Source organism: Muntiacus reevesi, chromosome 1 (genome assembly GCF_963930625.1).
Source record: "Muntiacus reevesi chromosome 1, mMunRee1.1, whole genome shotgun sequence".
Classification (NCBI taxonomy): Eukaryota; Metazoa; Chordata; class Mammalia; order Artiodactyla; family Cervidae; genus Muntiacus; species Muntiacus reevesi.
Window position 1 is genome coordinate 187,542,956 of NC_089249.1, and position 18,227 is coordinate 187,561,182.

Here is an 18,227-nt window from a genome sequence, read left to right on the forward strand (position 1 = left end):
TGATACTTTCTTAAATGACAAATGTCATCCAGAGTAATTTTTACCTTGCTTACTGGAAAAAATTGTCATGAGATATATTACTCATGTAAAAAATTGTACAAGTGAAATCCAAGGCGATTTATATAATTTTATAAAAGGGTTGACTGAATCTTAGGGTGTGGACCTATGGATAAGGAGGGTTGATTGCAATGTTACAGGCAGATTTTTCAATTGCACAAGGAGCCATTGCTCAAAACTCTGCATTATTCAAGGGTCAAATCTTTCTGTATGCATAGTATGCCTATATACCTCATGATCAAAGATGACTCACTAGAGAGCCTGACCACCTATCCAGTCATGTGGTTCAGGTCACAATTTGTGCAAACAAGTTTGCCAATGTCTTGCTTACCTGGTAGGAAATGGCAATGGAATAACTTTTTTAATATAACTATCTGTAATACAAGTAAAAAAACAGAGTAGTGAATGCTATATTTTTTTTTCCATTTACTTTTATTAGTTGGAGGCTAAATACTTTACAATATTGTAGTGGTTTTTGCCATATGTTGACATGAATCAGCCATGGATTTACATGTGTTCCCCATCCTGAACCCCCCTCCCACTTCCCACCCCATCCCATTCCTCTGGGTCATTCCAGTGCACCAGCCTTGAGCACTTCTCTCATGCATCCAACATGGACTGGCAATCTGTTTCACACTTGATAATATATATGTTTCGATGCTGTTCTATCAGATCATCCCACCCTCGCCTTCTCCCATAGAGTCCAAAAGTCTTTTCTGTACATCTGTGTCTCTTTTTCTGTCTTGCATATAGGGTTATCATTACCATGTTTCTAAATTCCATATATATGTGTTAGAATACTGTATTGGTGTTTTTTTTTTCCTTTTATTTTTATTAGTTGGAGGCTAATTACTTTACAATACTGTAGTGGGTTTTGTCATACATTGACATGAATCAGCCATGGATTTACATGTATCCCCATCCCTATCCCCCCTCCCACCTCCGTCTCTACCCGATCCCTCTGGGTCTTCCCAGTGCACCAGGCCCGAGCACTTGTCTCATGCATCCAACTTGGGGTGGTGATCTGTTTCACCCTAAATAATATACATGTTTCGATGCTGTTCTCTCAAAATATCCCACCCTCGCCTTCTCCCACAGAGTCTAAAAGTCTGTTCTGTATATCAGTGTCTCTTTTTCTGTTTTGCATATAGGATTATCATTACCACCTTTCTAAATTCCATATATATGCGTTAGTATACTGTATTGGTGTTTTTCTTTCTGGCTTACTTCACTCTGTATAATGGGCTCCAGTTTCATCCATCTCATTAGAACTGATTCCAATGAATTCTTTTTAATGGCTGAGTAATATTCCATTGGGTGTATGTACCACAGCTTCCTTATCCATTCGTCTGCTGAAGGGCATCTAGGTTGCTTCCATGTCCTGACTATTATAAACAGTGCTGTGATGAACATTGGGGTGCACGTGTGTCTTTCAGATCTGGTTTCCTCAGTGTGTATGCCCAAGAGTGGTATTGTTGGGGCATATGGCAATTCTATTTCCAGTTTTTTAAGAAATCTCCACACTGTTTTCCATAGTGGCTGTACTAGTTTGCATTCCCACCAACAGTGTAAGAGGGTTCCCTTTTCTCCACACCGTCTCCAGCATTTATTCCAATTTTAATCTTATAGCTTGGGGGAAAAGTTTATCATTGGTGACATCAGTATTATGGTGGCAGAAGACACTCCCTTTGTCTCCCCCCTTCAATCTACAACTTGTAGCTAACATCGTCCATAACTAAAGTTTTTTCTACCCAACACATCAGGCCACCAGAGATACACACGGTTGTACATGTGAAGCTGAGCAGATTTTTCACATAGAGGAGGTGGAACCAGGGGAACAGCAGAGGCAGTGATGCTGATCCCAGCCCCATGGCTGAGGCAACTGAGCCCATAGCCCCAGAACCCCTGGTAGTACCCCTGGAGGTGGTGCCTGTAACTCTGGCTCCTGGATGCAGCGGCACCTGCGGTCACAGGGAACCTGGCACCAGTGGTGGGGGGCCCTCAAGCAAGGTCACCTTGGATGTGGCAATATCACCTACCGCTCTGGGACCCTCAGCAAAGATGCCAGCACATCAGGGACACTGTCAGCACCAGGTCACCAGTGATGCTGGAGGCACAAACATTGATGGCAAGGGCAATGACAATGCCTCTGGAAGAGGTCATGAAATGTAAAACATGCAGTTCCTCAAATGTAGCCAGAAGCAGCTCATGTGAAAGAAACCAAAAACTTGTGCCACAAAGTCACTTAATTGAAAAACATAGAAGGACCTCTGTTAGCAATCTGTTGAATTGTTAGAATCAAAGCATATAAGACTTTAGCTACATAAGAAAACTGTGGTCCTTCAAATGCACAGACAGAGGAGCAACCTACTGACCACCATGAAAAACCACAACAACATGGAATCACAAAAAGAAAACAACAGTTTTCCATTAAATAATTTACAGGCATGAAAGATTGTGATCAAGCAAGTGGAGAATTCAAAATAGTGTCATGAAGAAGCTCAACAAGCTACAAGAAAACACACAAAGACACTTCAGTTAGCTGAGGAATAAAAATAATGGACATAAGGAACGGTTTCCAAAATGATGAAAGATCTTAAACACAAGTAAACATAAATTCTGGCATTGAAGAATCAGTATCTGAGATGAAGGATGAACTGCAAAGCACTGGAAGTGGAGACCATATGGAATAGAGAGAGTGAGTTCAAAGGTAGAATGATTCAGGTAGATGTGAGGACAGAACTGAGATTTTTTTTTTTTTTTTAATGAAGATATTCTCTGAGAAACTTCTGACTCTACCAACAATAAGAAGGATACTGGGTGTCTCAAAAGCAGAAGAGAGGGAGAAAGGATCAGAGAGATTATGCATAGAAACAATAGCTGAGAATTTCCCAAGTCTGGGGAAGGAATCGAATGTACACATCCACAGAGGTATTATAATACGACACATGAATGTTTCAGTGCAAAAGACCTTCTCCAACACACACATATTAAAACTGTCAAAAGTCAATGAAAGAAAAGACTTCCCTGGTGGGTCAGTAGGTAAGAATCTGCCTGCCAAGGTGGGAACAGGCGTTGGGTTGATCCCTGGTCGTGAAAGATTCCACACGCCCCAGAGTCACGAAGCCGGGGCACCGCGACTGCTGAGCCTGCAGTATGGAGCCCGCGCTCTGTGGCAGGAGAGGTCAGCGCGGTGAGAAGTGCTCCTACCGCAGTGAGGAGTAGCGCCAGCCCCTCCGCAACCAGAGAAAGCCCCTGCAGAGCAAGAAAGACTCGGGGCAGTCAGCAAAGACCTCTACAGTATTGTAAAGTAACTAGCCTCCAACTAATAAAAATAAATGGGAAAAAGAAGAAATAAAGCAAATAAATAAATAAATTCTTTTTTCAAATGTCAGTGAAAGAATGCTGTTTTTATATACTAGCATGTATATTTAAAAATAGGCAGTCAACAAGGGCCCTAGGGAATTAAATACAGGGAAATAAACTCAATATCTTGTAATAATCTATAGTGGAAAAAGAATCTAAAAAAAGAATCTATCTATATATATGCATATAATTTTGCTGTACACCTGGAACTAATATGACACTGTAAAACAATTACATTTTAATCAAAGTTATTAAAAAGAAAGAATATTAAATGTATCCAGGAAAAAAAGTGAGCACCCTGCAAAGATACCCACATTGGATTATCAACAAAGTTCTTAGCAGAGACTCCACAGGCCAAGAGAGAATGGAATATCATTCTCAAACTATCGTGATGTAAAAACTGCTAGCCAAGAATCCTCCATCCAGCAAAGGTATCCTTTGCATATGAAGAAGAAATAAAGGCTCTCCCAGATAAAGAAAAGCTGAGGGAGGTCAGCACCCAGAACTTTCTTATAAGTAAAGTTGAAGTCATCTCTTCTACTTGAAATGAGAAGGCAAAGTTACCCAAAAGATCAGGTTGATAGGCAGAAACAGAAAGCTTAAACTATATATCAGACTAAGACAACTCCATTAAATAAATAAATATACAACCACATTAAAAATGGGTAGAGGACCCTCAATAGACATTTTCTCCCAAGGAAGACATACAAATGACCAACAGACACAAGAAAAGTGGCTTAACATCATTAATCTTCAAAGAAACAGAAACCAAAATTGCAAGAGGTACACCTTCCACAGGAAGAATGGCTATTACAAAGAGACAAAAATCCATAAGTTGATGAGGGCCACTTGAGACCAGGAAATGATACACGAATTTCACAATTTCTTCTTCTGCAATTACCAGAGAAACCAGAACTGCAGCACCTTATATTTGCACATATTCTCCCATGTTCCAGATCACTGAGCTTAAAATCCTGCTCGTTATCCTGGCCACCATCTCTGACTCCCACCTCCACACACCCATGTAATTCTTTTCCAATCTGTTCTTTTAAGATATGTTTCACATTCACCACCATCCCAAAGAAAGCAAAGCCATAACCTGTGAATATACTGTTAACTACTCTTTGTAGATTTGGGAAGCATTATACTGACCACAAAGACCTATGACCTCTTCATAGCCGTCTGTCAAACTCTGCACTATCCTGTCCCCATGAACATCCACCACCCCACACAAACACACTATGTGGATTGCTGGTTCTGGTGTTAGGTTCAAGAGTGCCCTACATTCTCTATTACAAAGATTAACATTGTTGCAACTGTCCTTCTTTACCTTCTTGGAATTCTGTACGTTTCCTGTAAAAGCAAATAAGAGGTCCATCTAGTCAATTGTGACATCTTTCTTAATGACATAATGCTGTAATTTGAAACTGTTGTATTCCAGGTTTAATGGACTGGTTACAAATTGGGAAAGGAGTATGTCAAGGCTGTATATTGTCCCTCTTCTTATTTAACTTATATTCGGAGTACGTCATGAGAAATGCTGGGTTGGATGAAGCAGAAGCTGGAATGAAGATTGCCAGGAGAACTAGCAATAACCTCAGAAATGCAGATGACACCACCCTTATGGCAGAAAGTGAAGAGGAACTAAAGAGCCTCTTGATGAAAGTGAAAGAGGAGAGTGAAAAAGCATTCTTAGAACTCAACATTCAAAAAACTAAGATCATGGCATCTGGTTCCATCACTTCAAGGGAAAGAGATGGGGAAAAAATGGAAACAGTAAGAGACTCTTTTCTTAGGCTCCAAAATCACTGCAGATGGTGACTGCAGTCACGAAATTAAAAGACACTTGCTCTTTCGAAGAAAAGCTTTGACAAGCCTCGACAGTATATTAAAAAGCAGGGATTTTGCCAAAAAAAATCCATCTAGTCAAAGCTATGGTTTTTCAGGTAGTCAGGTATGGATGTGAGAGTTGAAACATAAAGAAATCTGTGCACCAAAGAAATAATACTTCTGAATTGTGATGTTGCAGAAGACTCTTGAGAGTCCTTTGGACTGAAAAGAAATCAAATGAGTCAATACTAAAGGAAACCAGTCCTGAATTTTCACTGAAAGTACTGATGCTGAAGCTCAAGCTCCAATATTTTGGCCACCTGATGTGAAGAGCTGACTTATTAAAAAAGACTTTGATGCTGGGAAATATTGAAGGCAGGAGGAGAAGGGAACAACAGAGGATGAGTTGGTTGGATGGCATCACTGACAGGATGGACATGAATTTGAGCAAGCTCCAGTACATGGTGAGGGACAGGGAAGCCTGGTGTGCTGCCGTTCATGGGGTCACAAAGAGTCAGATACAACTGAGTGACTGAACAACAAATGTCTTACCTGGCATCCTTTTCTCTAAGATAGGTTCCTCTCTATCTGCAACACCATCAGCTTGGGGGAAGTACAAAGTGCTTTACACCTGTGCATCTCACCTCTCACTTGTATCCTTGTTTCAATGGATGGGCTTTGAGTGGACCTCAGCCCTGTGGCTACTCATGCCCTTCTGCTCAGAGTCAAGTGCAATCACCTCAGTGATGTACACTGTGATCATACCCATGCTGAGCCCTTTCATCTATAGTCTAAGGTATGAAGACATACACAGGGCTCTGAAAACATTATTTGGAGTGGCAAGTATAAAGGACCACCAGGGGTAGTGTTAAAGAAGTTCCCTTTTTATCAGGGTGTAAAGAATTTGAACTGGAATCTGATATTCAGTCCCTGGACCACTAGAGACCTGAGGAATCCTAATCTGCATTTGAACCACAGACCTTGGTGATTTGTATGAATAGTGAATTTATAGATATTCTTATTTGGAATAGGATTACTCACATTCTTACACTGACTTGGGAAGGAGAAATGTTTGTATTGGGAGCTTTTCTGTGTTTATAGGAGATTGGTAGCTTCCCTTCTGATATTGCCAAGTATCTCCAGTGTCAAAACCATGTCTGGTTGAGAATCACTGGGACAGCGTTCCAGTACTGAAAGACCTCAATCCAGACTCCAGCCCTTGCTTGGTTTGTACTTTTAAGCAGAACATTAAATCCTTCTGTGTTCCAATCTGACAATGGAGAATGGAGTTCTTAAAAGTGCTACCTCAAAACCCACACTATATAAAAAATTAAATCTGACAATCACTATAACATGCTGAGATAGTTTAATGGTCATGTGTTAGTCACTCAGTTGTGTTCAACTGGTTGCAACCCCTTGGACTGTAGCCTGCCAGACTCTTCTGTCCATGGGATACTCCAGGGAAGAATACTGTAGTGGGTTGTCATTTCCTCCTCCAGGGAATCTTCCTGACCCAGGAATCAAACCTGCATCTCTAAAGTCTCCTGCATTGACAGGCATATTCTTTACCACGGAGCTACCTGGGAAGCCTGGTTTATGGTCATGTTAATATCATATCAGACTTCTCTAATAACTCAGTTAGTAAAGAATCCACATGCAATGCAGGAGACCCTGGTTCAATTCCTGTGTCAGGAAGATCCGTTGGAGAAGGGATAGGCTACCCACACCAGGATTCCTTGGCTTCCCTTGTGGCTCAGCCGGTAAATAATCTGTCTGCAATGCAGGAGACCTGTGTTTGATCCCTGGGTTGGAAAGATGCCCTGGAGAGGGGAATGGCTACCCAGTCCAGGATTCTGGCCTGGAGAATTCCATGGACTGTATTGTCCATGTGGGCCAAAGAGTCAGACATGACTGAGCGATTTTCACTTATCATATCAACATATAAATATTTTTCTTATAGTTATAAACATTTTATAGTGAGAGACTAAAGGCAGCTGTTGACTTCTGATATAACTGAGAAAATTTTAATTGGCTTGGAAAAACTAGCATAAATCCAGGGAATATAATACCCACAATTTTATTCTGAAGGAGCAATGTCGTCCTCAGTTCTCAATAGGAAAATAGTAGTTTTAAAGATTTCAGTAGTGTTTTTTTTTTCTCTACCACAAATAAACATTTTGAAGACCCAAGGGAACTTGTCAAGACAAATCCTCAGTGTTATAGTTTAAAGAAGAACTAGATCTCAGAGATGTGATGAGATTCTGGGAGTCTTAGTGCTTTGAAAGGAGGAGAATTAAAGGGGAAGGGGTGATAAAAACTGAGTCAGCCAACTTATAATGCAAACACCTAGTAACAGAGAATCAACGGAAAAATAATTGCATTGTGTCCAGCCCAGTGTCCCAAAGGGAAGTCATGTACTTGGAGGCTGGTGTAATAAAAGGAAAATATCCCTAATTAGTTGACATGTGTGCATGCTTGCTAAGTCCCTTCAGTCCTGTCCAACTCTTATGACCCATGGACTGTAGCCCTCTAGGCAACGCTGTCCATGGGATTCTCCAGGCAAGAACACTGGAGTGGGTTGCCATGCAGTCCTCCAGGGAATTTTCCTGACCCAGGGACCAAGCCCCCATCTACTGAGACGCCTGCATTGCAGGTGGATTCTTTATCACTGAGCCACCGGAGAAGCCCTGTGAGCTGACACAAGAAGCTGCAAATATCTCCTCTGCTGTAGCCCCTCCGCCTGTGCCGCTTTGGTTGGTGAGGACCTAGTTCTTAATTTAGATCCCTGAATCTGTCTGGGAGGTAATGCTTGATTTTATCCCTTCCTGTTGTCTTGTTTAGGCACAAAACTTCAGCCTGCATCATTAATCATTTAGAAAGGAACTCGGACTTCTACAGGGAAAGCCTTCTTAGTCTGCCGGCAGGTGAGAGCTCTGCACACATTTCAGGGGAGGTTCAGAGAGGACAGAAGCCAGGAGCATGTACCTGAGGTCACCTGAGGGCCAATCTAGCATATCCAGAGGCCAGAGGTCACTGTGGTTGTTTCTGGCTTTCCTAATGTTAGTGTATCTATTTAGTTCTAAAAATAAAGTGAACCCTTCACTAGTCAATGTTGATAAATGGTAACAGAGGAAGTTCAGTTAGAAGGAATGGTGGTGGTGGTTTAGTTGTTAAGTTGTGTCTGACCCTTTTGTGACCCCATGGACTGTAACCCACCAAGCTCCTCTGTCCATGGAATTTCCCAGGCCAAAATACTGGAGTGGGTTGCAATTTCCTTCTCCAGGGGATCTTCCTGATCCAGGGATTGAACCTTGGCCTCCTGGATTGCAGGCGGATTCTTTTCCGCTGAGCCTCCAAGGAAGCTCCGATAGAAGGATTGGAGGCATAAAAGGCTTCCAGTAAAAGTAGACAATAAGTCTAATCATCTTATTTATGAACTGAAGTAAGCAAGTAGGAAAACGCCTCAAGAAAAAGAAATATTCTGCATCTCCATATAAAATATATCCAACTTTTGTTGTATTTATTTCTTTTTTTTTTTCATTTATATTGCTAATTACTTTACAATATTGTAGTGGTTTTTGCCATACATTGACATGAATCAGCCATGGATTTACATGCATTCCACATGCCGATCTCCCCTCCCACCTCCCTCCCCATCCCATTCCTCTGGGTCATCCCAGTGCACCAGCCCTGAGCACTTGTCTCATGCATCCAACCTGGACTGGCCATCTGTTTCACACTTGATTATATACATGTTTCAATGCTGATCTCTCAGATCATCCCACCCTCACCTTCTCCCATAGAGCCCAAAAAGTCTGTTCTATACATTTCTGTCTCTTTTTCTGTCTTGCATATAGGGTTATCGTTACTGAGAGGGTAACAGGCAGGAAGGCCAGGGGTCTCCAAATGGAGGAAAGAGGCTGCAAGTGCCAGACATTTTTATCTCTCTTAAAAGGCAGGAAGAAACAAACCAGGGATATGTTTTTCCTTCTCTATACAAATTTAAAAGGAGGTTTCTCTTAAAATGCTGTGTTGCCATGACACCTGGTCTCACCTAAAGCTAACTATTCTCAAACCTTAAGTTAACTGATACATTTCTTTTTCTTATGGAAATGTTGTCTTAAGCTATGTTAATGTACCCCAGACTCTATCTTCAAGTTGGTTCCACCAAATGGCCTAGCTTACTTACTCAGGTATTGTTTCCCTAATCTATGTAAATGACACTATTTGTTGGTATTTTGCCCTTCTACAAGATTCAAGTCAATCGTTTTATGGCCAGAGATGAATTATCTGGTGCCATTCTAAATTTTATGACATTCCTTTATTTTCATTAACAGACTGTGAGTGACTATATAACATACAGCCAAAGACTAGGAGGGGGTGGTTCTCTTTTGCCCCCTTCTGATGCCTATGTCAGAAGCTTTCTCTATCTGCTTTATACTTTAATAAAACTTTATTACACAAAAGCTCTGAGAGCTCCAGCCTCGTCTCTGACCTCGGATTGAATTCATCTCCTCCAGAGGCCAAGAATCCTGGCGTCTTATCATTCAGCAAGAACCTTTAATTACCATCTTTCTAAATTCCGTATATATACATTAGTATACTGTGTTGGTGTTTATCTTTCTGCCTTACATCACTCTGTATAATGGGCTCCAGTTTCATCCATCTCCTTAGAACTGAAGTGGTAGTTTATATTCCATTTGCTTATTTTCTTGGGATATTTAAACTATAAGATATATCATGTCATGAATATATAATCCCTGTTTATGTCCTTGGAAAAATATACTTTTTATTATTTTTTCTGGGCGTCAAAGAGATGCCACTGGAGTTGGAATGTTGATGAAGCAAGGAAATCTTTCTTTATTGCATTGTCTCAGCTGTCACTGAATATATTGGATAAAGTTTTCCCTTCATGTCCATATATCCATTTCATTTCTCCCTGTTTCTTTCACTCTCATCCTTTTAATTATTCTCAAAATACCAAGCAGACATTGGCTATACCAAAAACGAACCTGGCATTAATTGTTCCATGAAAAGTTTATAAACTGGAATTTCATGGTAAAAATTATAAATTCCTTTGGAGAATAATTATTTGACCTGACAAGCTGAGTTGTAACCTCTCACAGCCTAAACAGGGTGAATTTTGGTGACTAGTGTATGATGGTGACACAACACAGAAAATGTGTGTGTGTGTGTGTGTGTGTGTGCTCTGTGTGTGTGCTGTGTGTGTGTGTGCTGTGTGTATGTGTGTGTGTGCTCTGTGTGTGCTGTGTGTGTATGTGCCATGTGTGTTTTGTGTGTTTGTGTGTGCTGTGTGTGTGTGTGTGCGCTCTGTGTGTGTGTGTGCTCTGTGTGTGTATTTGTGTGTGTATGTGTGTGTGAGTGCTGTGTGTGTGTGTGTGTGTGTGTGTGTGTTGTGTGTGTTGTGTGTGTATGCTTTTGTTTTGAAAGGGAGGACAGTTCTTACAGCAGAGGCACCTGGACCCAAATGCTAAATGACTTATATACACAGATCAAAGCAAAAGATAGAATCAGTAAGCGAATCTGATATAATTCATAGGATGGTTTTATAGCTAAATTGATAATGTGTAAGGAACCTCATGGAAGGAGGGATTCTCTGTGAACTGCAGGTTCAGCTGTAGCAGGAAGGCCACCTTGTTCCTCAGTAGCCCTGACACCATCTCTAATCACTCCCCCTCCTGCTTTTCCTTCTGGCCCACTGGTTTCCTTGTTTGCACTTGAACATGTGGAACCAGCATCTTCCTTAGGTCCTTAGCAGTGGCAGCTCCCTCTTCCAGGCACACAATTCTGACATCACACTATCTCCTTCTCTCTTTCATTAAGAATCTTTTCAAACATCACCTAGTTTGCTGGACTTTCCTGAACACTCAGGACAAAATAACACCTCCTACCACTTTCTTTTATACCTGGCTTTGTTTTGTCATAGCATCTATCTCATTCTGGCATATTCTATCATATTTTATGCACATAACCTCATTCTCCATCCTTGGATTGCTAGAGGTTTACTTTTCAGCATTTTCTACTTCTTGTCTCCATATTCTTGGAATATCAGTTCAGCTCAGTCACTCAGTCATGTCCGACTCCTTGGGACTCCATGAATCATAGCACACCAGGCCTCCCTGTCCATCACCAACTTCTGGAGTTTACCCAAGCTCTTGTCCATCGAGTCGGTGATGCCATCCAGCCATCTCATCCTCTGTCCTCCCCTTCTCCTCCTGTCCCCAACCCCTCCCAGCATCAGGGTATTTTCCAAGGAGTCAACTCTTTGCATGAAGTGGTCAAAGTATCTTGGAACATGGCTAGCACTAAATATGTATTTCTCAAAAGAATGAATGAATATCACATTAAAACTCTAGAATATATGACCTCTTAGCAAATGTGATGAAAATAGGTCAAAAATTCCTAGTCAGAAATGAAATGAAGTATAGCTTCAAGGAGTTCCGCAGTGACGTAGTGATTTAGAAATGCACGCAATGCAGTACCCATTCAAGAGATGCAGGATCAATATCTGTGTTGGAAATAACCGCTGGAGGAGGGCATGGCAACCCACACCAGAATTCTTTCTTGGGAAATCCCATACACAGTGGAGGCTGGTGTGCTCCGGTCCTTGGGGTTGCAGAGTCGGACACAACTGAAGCGGTTCAACATACACACATACTCTAAAAGAGAACTTATCTGCAAATAAAATATCAACATCAACTTCTTGAGGGCTAAACAGAAATTACAGTATTTCAGTTAATTAGTAGGTGTAAAAATTGTCATTATTTTCCTTTTTCCTGGTAGTCACCTCCACACCATGGAGCCAAGAAACAATACACAAATTTCAAGATTTCTTCTTCTGGGACTTTCAAAGGAAGCAGAACTAAAACCCCTCATATTTGGGCTTTTTCTCTCCATGTATCTGATCACTGTGTTTGGAAACCTGCTCATCATCTTGGCTGTCAGCTCAGACTCCCACCTCCACACACCCATGTACTTCTTCCTCTCCAACCTGTCCTTTGTAGACATCTGTTTCACCACCACCACCCTCCCAAAGATGCTGTGGAACATCCAGACACAGAGCAAAGATATCACCTATGAAGGCTGCATCACCCAGATATATTTTTACATTCTCTTTGCAGATTTAGATGACATTCTCCTGAGTGTGATGGCCTATGATCGGTATGTGGCCATCTGCCATCCCCTGCACTACACGGTCATCATGAGTCCCCGGCTCTGTGGACTGCTGGTTCTGATATCCTGGGTGCTGCTTGCCTTGCATTCCTTGCTACACAGCCTAATGGTGCTGCGACTGTCCTTCTGTCCAGAAATGCAAATCCCCCACTTTTTCTGTGAACTCAGTCAGGTGGTACAACTTTCCAGTTCTGACAACTTTCTTAATAACATAGTGATGTATTTTGCAGCTGTCCTGATGGGTGTCGGTCCTTTTGCTGGTATCCTTTACACTTACTCTAAAATAGTTTCCTGCATATGTAAAATCTCATTGTCTCAGGGGAGGTATAAAGCATTTTCTACCTGTGTGTCCCACCTCTTGGTTGTCTCCCTATTTTATTTTACAGCCTCAGGAGTTTACCTTAGCTCTGCTGCTACTCACACCTCATATTCAAGTACAATTGCCTCGGTGATGTACTCTGTGATCACACCCCTGCTGAACCCCTTCATCTACAGTCTGAGAAATCAAGATATAAAAGGGGCTCTGAAGAGATTCTACTTTATGCCAAGATTAAAAGGCCAAATACCCTAGTCCCCTGGTTTGCATAACTCAATGCCTTGGAACCAGAAACTGTGAATTTTTGATCACTGTGGAATAAAATTTTCTCCTATTTGTTTCCTGGGATTTGCATTTGTCTCTTCACCTTTGAACTCAGCATCTTTGCAATTTTAGGAATTCTCCTTATTAAGATTTTTTTCTTTTCTTATTTATAGGTAGTTTTTATTTTTTCCTACTTCAAAATTTTCCTACCTTTGGGTCAAAATATTTGGAGATTCTATTATTTGATGGAGCATCATAGATTTATTAACAATAATTACTTCTTAAATTACACATGCCATTCAAAACAATTTTTCTCCTATTTCCCAGAAGTAATAGTTATGAGTTACATTAATCATTTAAAAATACACTTAACAACCAGGAGGATTTATATTATTTTTATCACAGTTGGTTGTATCAGGGATATAGAAAAATAACTGTCAGGTTACAGGAGGATTTCAGACTGTGAAAAGTTAGAACCCTTAACTCTCTTGTTTAAGTGTCAACTTGTGAGTGTCTCTCTCTATATAGATACATGTATAAACATGTATATATATATATATATTCACACATACTCTTTTTGACAAAAAGAACTTTAGGTGACATATTGTGTGTGTGTGTGTGTGTGTGTGTGTGTGTGTGTGTAGAGTATTATATAGGTTACAGTAGTACTCTATGTTTATTTCAAGCCCAGGATGTCCAGAAGCAAGCATGAAAGCAGTCGTGATATTGCTGGTACAGCTAAAAGGCTCTGAGTAATAATGATGGAAACAATAATAACTGAGATAGTGGAGTGAGGTGAAAGGAAGGAATTGGAGGGCCAGTAAAACTAATAAGAGAGACAAGAAGAAGAAGATATAACTGAAGAACAGGAGAGATCCAGGACACAGGAAATAGTCAGGGAATTTCTTTATTTGAGAGGGCACTTCATGAGAAGAGTCAACTCATTGGAAAAGATCCCAATGCTGGGAAAGATTGAGGGCAGGAGAAGGGGCGACAGAGGATGAGATGGTTGGATGGCATCACTGACTCAATAGACAGGAGTCTGAGCAAACTGGGAGATGGTGATGGATGGGAAAGTCTGGTGTGCTGCCATCCGTGGGGTCTCACAGAGTTGGACATGACTGAGCAACTGAACAACAAGAACAAATGAGCTTTTGAGGCATGGGACCTAGGATTGCAGAATGGTACACGAAGGCTGCAGCAGCTGTTCAAAATGCAATCCAGTGCTGCCGTGTCATCTCTGATAGGAGAAAAAGCTACATCAAGACATCAGCAGATTGTTTTTTCAAGTGCTTAGTCATGCAGCTGTGTCCAGCTGTTTGTGACTGCATGGACTGTAGCCACCAGGCTCCTCTGTCCATGGAAATCTCCAGGCAAGAATACTGGAATGGGTCTCCATGCCCTCCTCCAAGGCATCTTCCCAACCCAGGGATTGAACCCAGGTCTCCTGCATTGCAGGTGGATTTTTTTTTTTTTTTTTTTTTTTTTTTTTTTTTTTACCATCTTAGCCACCAGGGAAGGCAGAGAATACTGGAATGGGTAGCCTAACCTGTCTCCTGGCCCAGGAATTGAACCAGGGTCTCTTGCATTGCGGGTGGATTATTTACTAACTGAGCTACCAGAGTAGCCCGGGAACTACTGGGAAGTTTTTCCAAGAGGGTAGGTCAAATGAATCCAGCAAGGAACCAGAACCTGTGCCATCAACATCAGGCATGAGTGAAATTTCAACTTCCATCTCGTACTGCTAATGGTCCTTCATCTCTGCCCTCGTCCATCTCCTCTCCCTCCTCCAGTCAATAATTCTGTCTATTCACTCAACACCAACCCCTATATGCCAGCTGCTGTTCTCTACCACTGTACTTTTCAAGGCACTGCACAGTAAGATTGAGAAAGTTTTCTTTATGTTTTACACTTGTTTTTTATGTGTTATTTGTGTGAAAGATAGTATTAACCTATTACAGTGACGGCTGTGGTTTAGTCACTCAGTTATGTTCGATTCTGGTGACCCAGTGGACTGTAGCCTACCAGGTATTTCTCTCCATGGGATGTCCCAGGCAAGAATACTGGAATGGGTTGCCATTTCTCCAGGGAAACTGATTATAGTACTATGTAACTGATTGTGCTAGCTGGGTACCTAGGCCAACTTTGTTGGACTTGAGAACAAATTGGACTGAAGAATACACTCTTGGAAAAGAACTCATTTATATCTAGGAGACGTGCTGTATTATATTCCTGTTTTCCCTTGAAAATTTACAGTACTTCCCACTCATGCATCTTTCCACAGCTCTAAATCAAATATCTCACTTTTTTCTAAACTTAGCCACAATAATAAAAGAATTGATGCATGTCCATTTGAATATCATCCATTATAAATTCTCATTATAATCAGAGATCTCTTCCATTGTTATGATCAAAGGGCAACTGACAAGAGCGGTTGAATTCTTGCCCAGCCTGTAATTCATGCTTACCTATTTTTCCTCCACAAGTATTTATTTTATTACAATTTCCCCTGGCTTCCTGGAAAGTAACCTCAATAGGATCACATTTTAATACAGTTTTTTGAAGTTACTTGAAAAATAGAATGAGCATGAATGCTGTCTCCAGTATTGGTGCAAATGCCCAAAAAAGAAGTAGCAGATTTTTACAATTGCCTTCACATTTGTTTATTTTGATTGTTATATCAATAAGCTTTCAATGGCTTTCTGTGCTTTGCAAAAGCTTTCAAGTCTAATTAGGTCACATTTGTTTATTTTTGCTTTTACTTCATTTGCTTTAGGAGACTGATCTAAAAATATTGCTATTATTTAGCTCAAAGACTGTTCTACCTAGTTATCTTCTATGATTTTTATGGTTTTCAGTCTTACATTTAAGTCTTTAATCCAACTGTGTTTATTTTTGCATATGGTGTGAGAAATATTTTAATCTAATTCCCTGTACGTAGCTGTCCAGTTTTACTAGCACCCTTGCTGAAAGACTCTTTTTGTTTCTCATTATTGTTCTTACCTTCTTTGTCATGGGTTAATTGGCCATAAGTGTGTGGTTTATTTCTTGGCTCTCTATGCTGCTCCATTGATTGTTTGTGCCTGTACCATGCCATTTTGATGACTGCAGCTTTGCAGTATAGCCTGAAGTTTAGGAGAATGATAAGCCCAGCTTTGTTGTCATAGGAGGGAGAGTTGTTTGGTTAGTTGTTTGATTTTGTTTTGCAATTGCTTTGGCTATTCAGGTTCTTTTGTAGTTCCATATGAATTTTAGGCGCGCATGAGTGTCAGTCCTTCAGTTGTGTCCATTGCTTTGCAACCCCATGGATGGTAGCCTGCCAGGGTTCCTCTATGCATGGGGCTCCCTAGGCATGAACACTGGAGTGGGCAGCCATTCCCTTCCCCAGAGGATCTTCCTGACCCAGGGGTTGATGAACCTGCAATACCAGCAGGCAGTCACGATTGCAGGCTGATTCTTTACCATCTGAGCCACCAGGGAAGCCCTGAATTTTAGGAATATTAATTCTATTTCTGTGGGAAATGTTGTAAGTATTTTGAAGTATTAAGAGTGAATATTGGAAGTAGAGAGAGTAGATATCCTTGTCTTGTTCCTAAATTATAGGAAGTGTTTTCAACTTTTCACTGTAGAATGTGAGGTTGGTTGTGTTTATGTCATAAGTGCCATTATTTTGTTGAGATATGTGCCCTCTATGCCCGCTTTGATGAAGATTGTTATATCATGAATGGATGTTGAATTTTCTCACATGTTTTTATTTCTGCAACTATGTTTTAAACATTTTACTGTGATATAACTTATATACATTGCTGGGTTAGTTTCAGGGGTACAGAGAAGTGAATCTGCAATACATGTAGGTATATCCGCTGTTTTTAGCTTCTTTTCCCACGTAAGCTATTACAGAGTATTGGATAGAGTTCCCTGTGCTGTACAGTAGGTCCTTGTTAGTTATCTATTTTAAACTCAGTTGTGTGCATATGTCACGTGTAGGTTACTTTTGATGTGTCTTTGGGCATGGTGGGCTCCCCATCCTCTTACTCTGCCATCTTAGTCTCCCCCTCCAAGATTCCATCATTTTTGTATAACTGTGTAGCATTACATTTTACATACATACATGACTTCTTCTTTATCCATTCATTCATTGATGGCCACTTAGGTTGTTTCCATATTTGGCTGATGAAAATAATGTTGTGATGGACTGAAGGTTGCATGTATCTTTTCACATTTGTGTTTTTGTATTTTTAGGATAAATACTCAAATTGGGATACCTGGATCATAAGGTAATTTTATACTTATTTTTTTGAGCAGTCTCCCTACTCTTTTACATGGTAGCTGCTCCAGTTTATATTCCTATCAAGATTATGGGAATAAATGGACAATTAATGTACAATATAGAAGTAACCCTCTCCAGTATTCTTGCCTGGGAAATCCCATGAACAGAGGAATCTGGCAGGCTACAGTTCATGGGGTTGCAAAGAGTCAGAAATGACTTAACAACAAAACAACAGTAATACCTTTTAATTTATTAATCCCTTTTAATTTGTCTTGAGTTTAAAATTTTAAAAAAATTGATTTTAAGTATTTGAAAATGCCAATTTTCTTTGAGAATACCAATTCAAACTTTTTCAGATATATATTATTTGGTGTGATTCATGAGTCCTTGCATAGAAATATTAAAATTGATCACACATCTGGAATGAATGCATATACTTTCGTTCAAAAGTTCAGGTGAAGGCAATTTGGTCTGCAGAAATTGTAAAGCTATATACTCTGTAACCTAAACACAGAGTATGAGCAGGAATCTTTTCCTCTGTGACCAGACCAGTGTCCCTCAGGGAAATCAGTCATTAGAGGTGGTAGTCACAAAAGGGAATCATGCTAATGAGCAGACATAAAGAGCCATCAATATTTCCTGTGCTGCAGTCCCTCTGCCTGTGCAACCTTGGACTAGATTGGGGCATGGCTGATGCTTGCAGAGTCAAAACTCTAGCTGGGGGACCAGTGCTTGACTCCATCCCACTGTCTTATCTGTAGACAGAGTTTCTATCTCCATCATCAACCATCCAAGAGGAGTTGGGGCATCTATGTTGAGACTTTCCTCTCAGAACTCCACCCAGGTGAGTCCAGGAGCCCAGTAAATACTGCAAGATATGGCCAAAGGGAATGGCAGCCAAGAATATTCACCTCAGTTCATATGAGAGCC

At 40.7% G+C, this 18,227-nt stretch overlaps 1 protein-coding gene across 1 annotated transcript; it reads left to right on the plus strand.

The window, feature by feature from the left end:
* The first annotated feature begins 12,070 nt into the window (after positions 1 to 12,070).
* Positions 12,071 to 13,018, plus strand: LOC136155655 (olfactory receptor-like protein OLF4). The gene has a single exon (XM_065917621.1). It carries the CDS (start codon positions 12,071 to 12,073, stop codon positions 13,016 to 13,018), a length of 948 nt encoding a protein of 315 aa, XP_065773693.1.
* Positions 13,019 to 18,227: the final 5,209 nt, after the last annotated feature.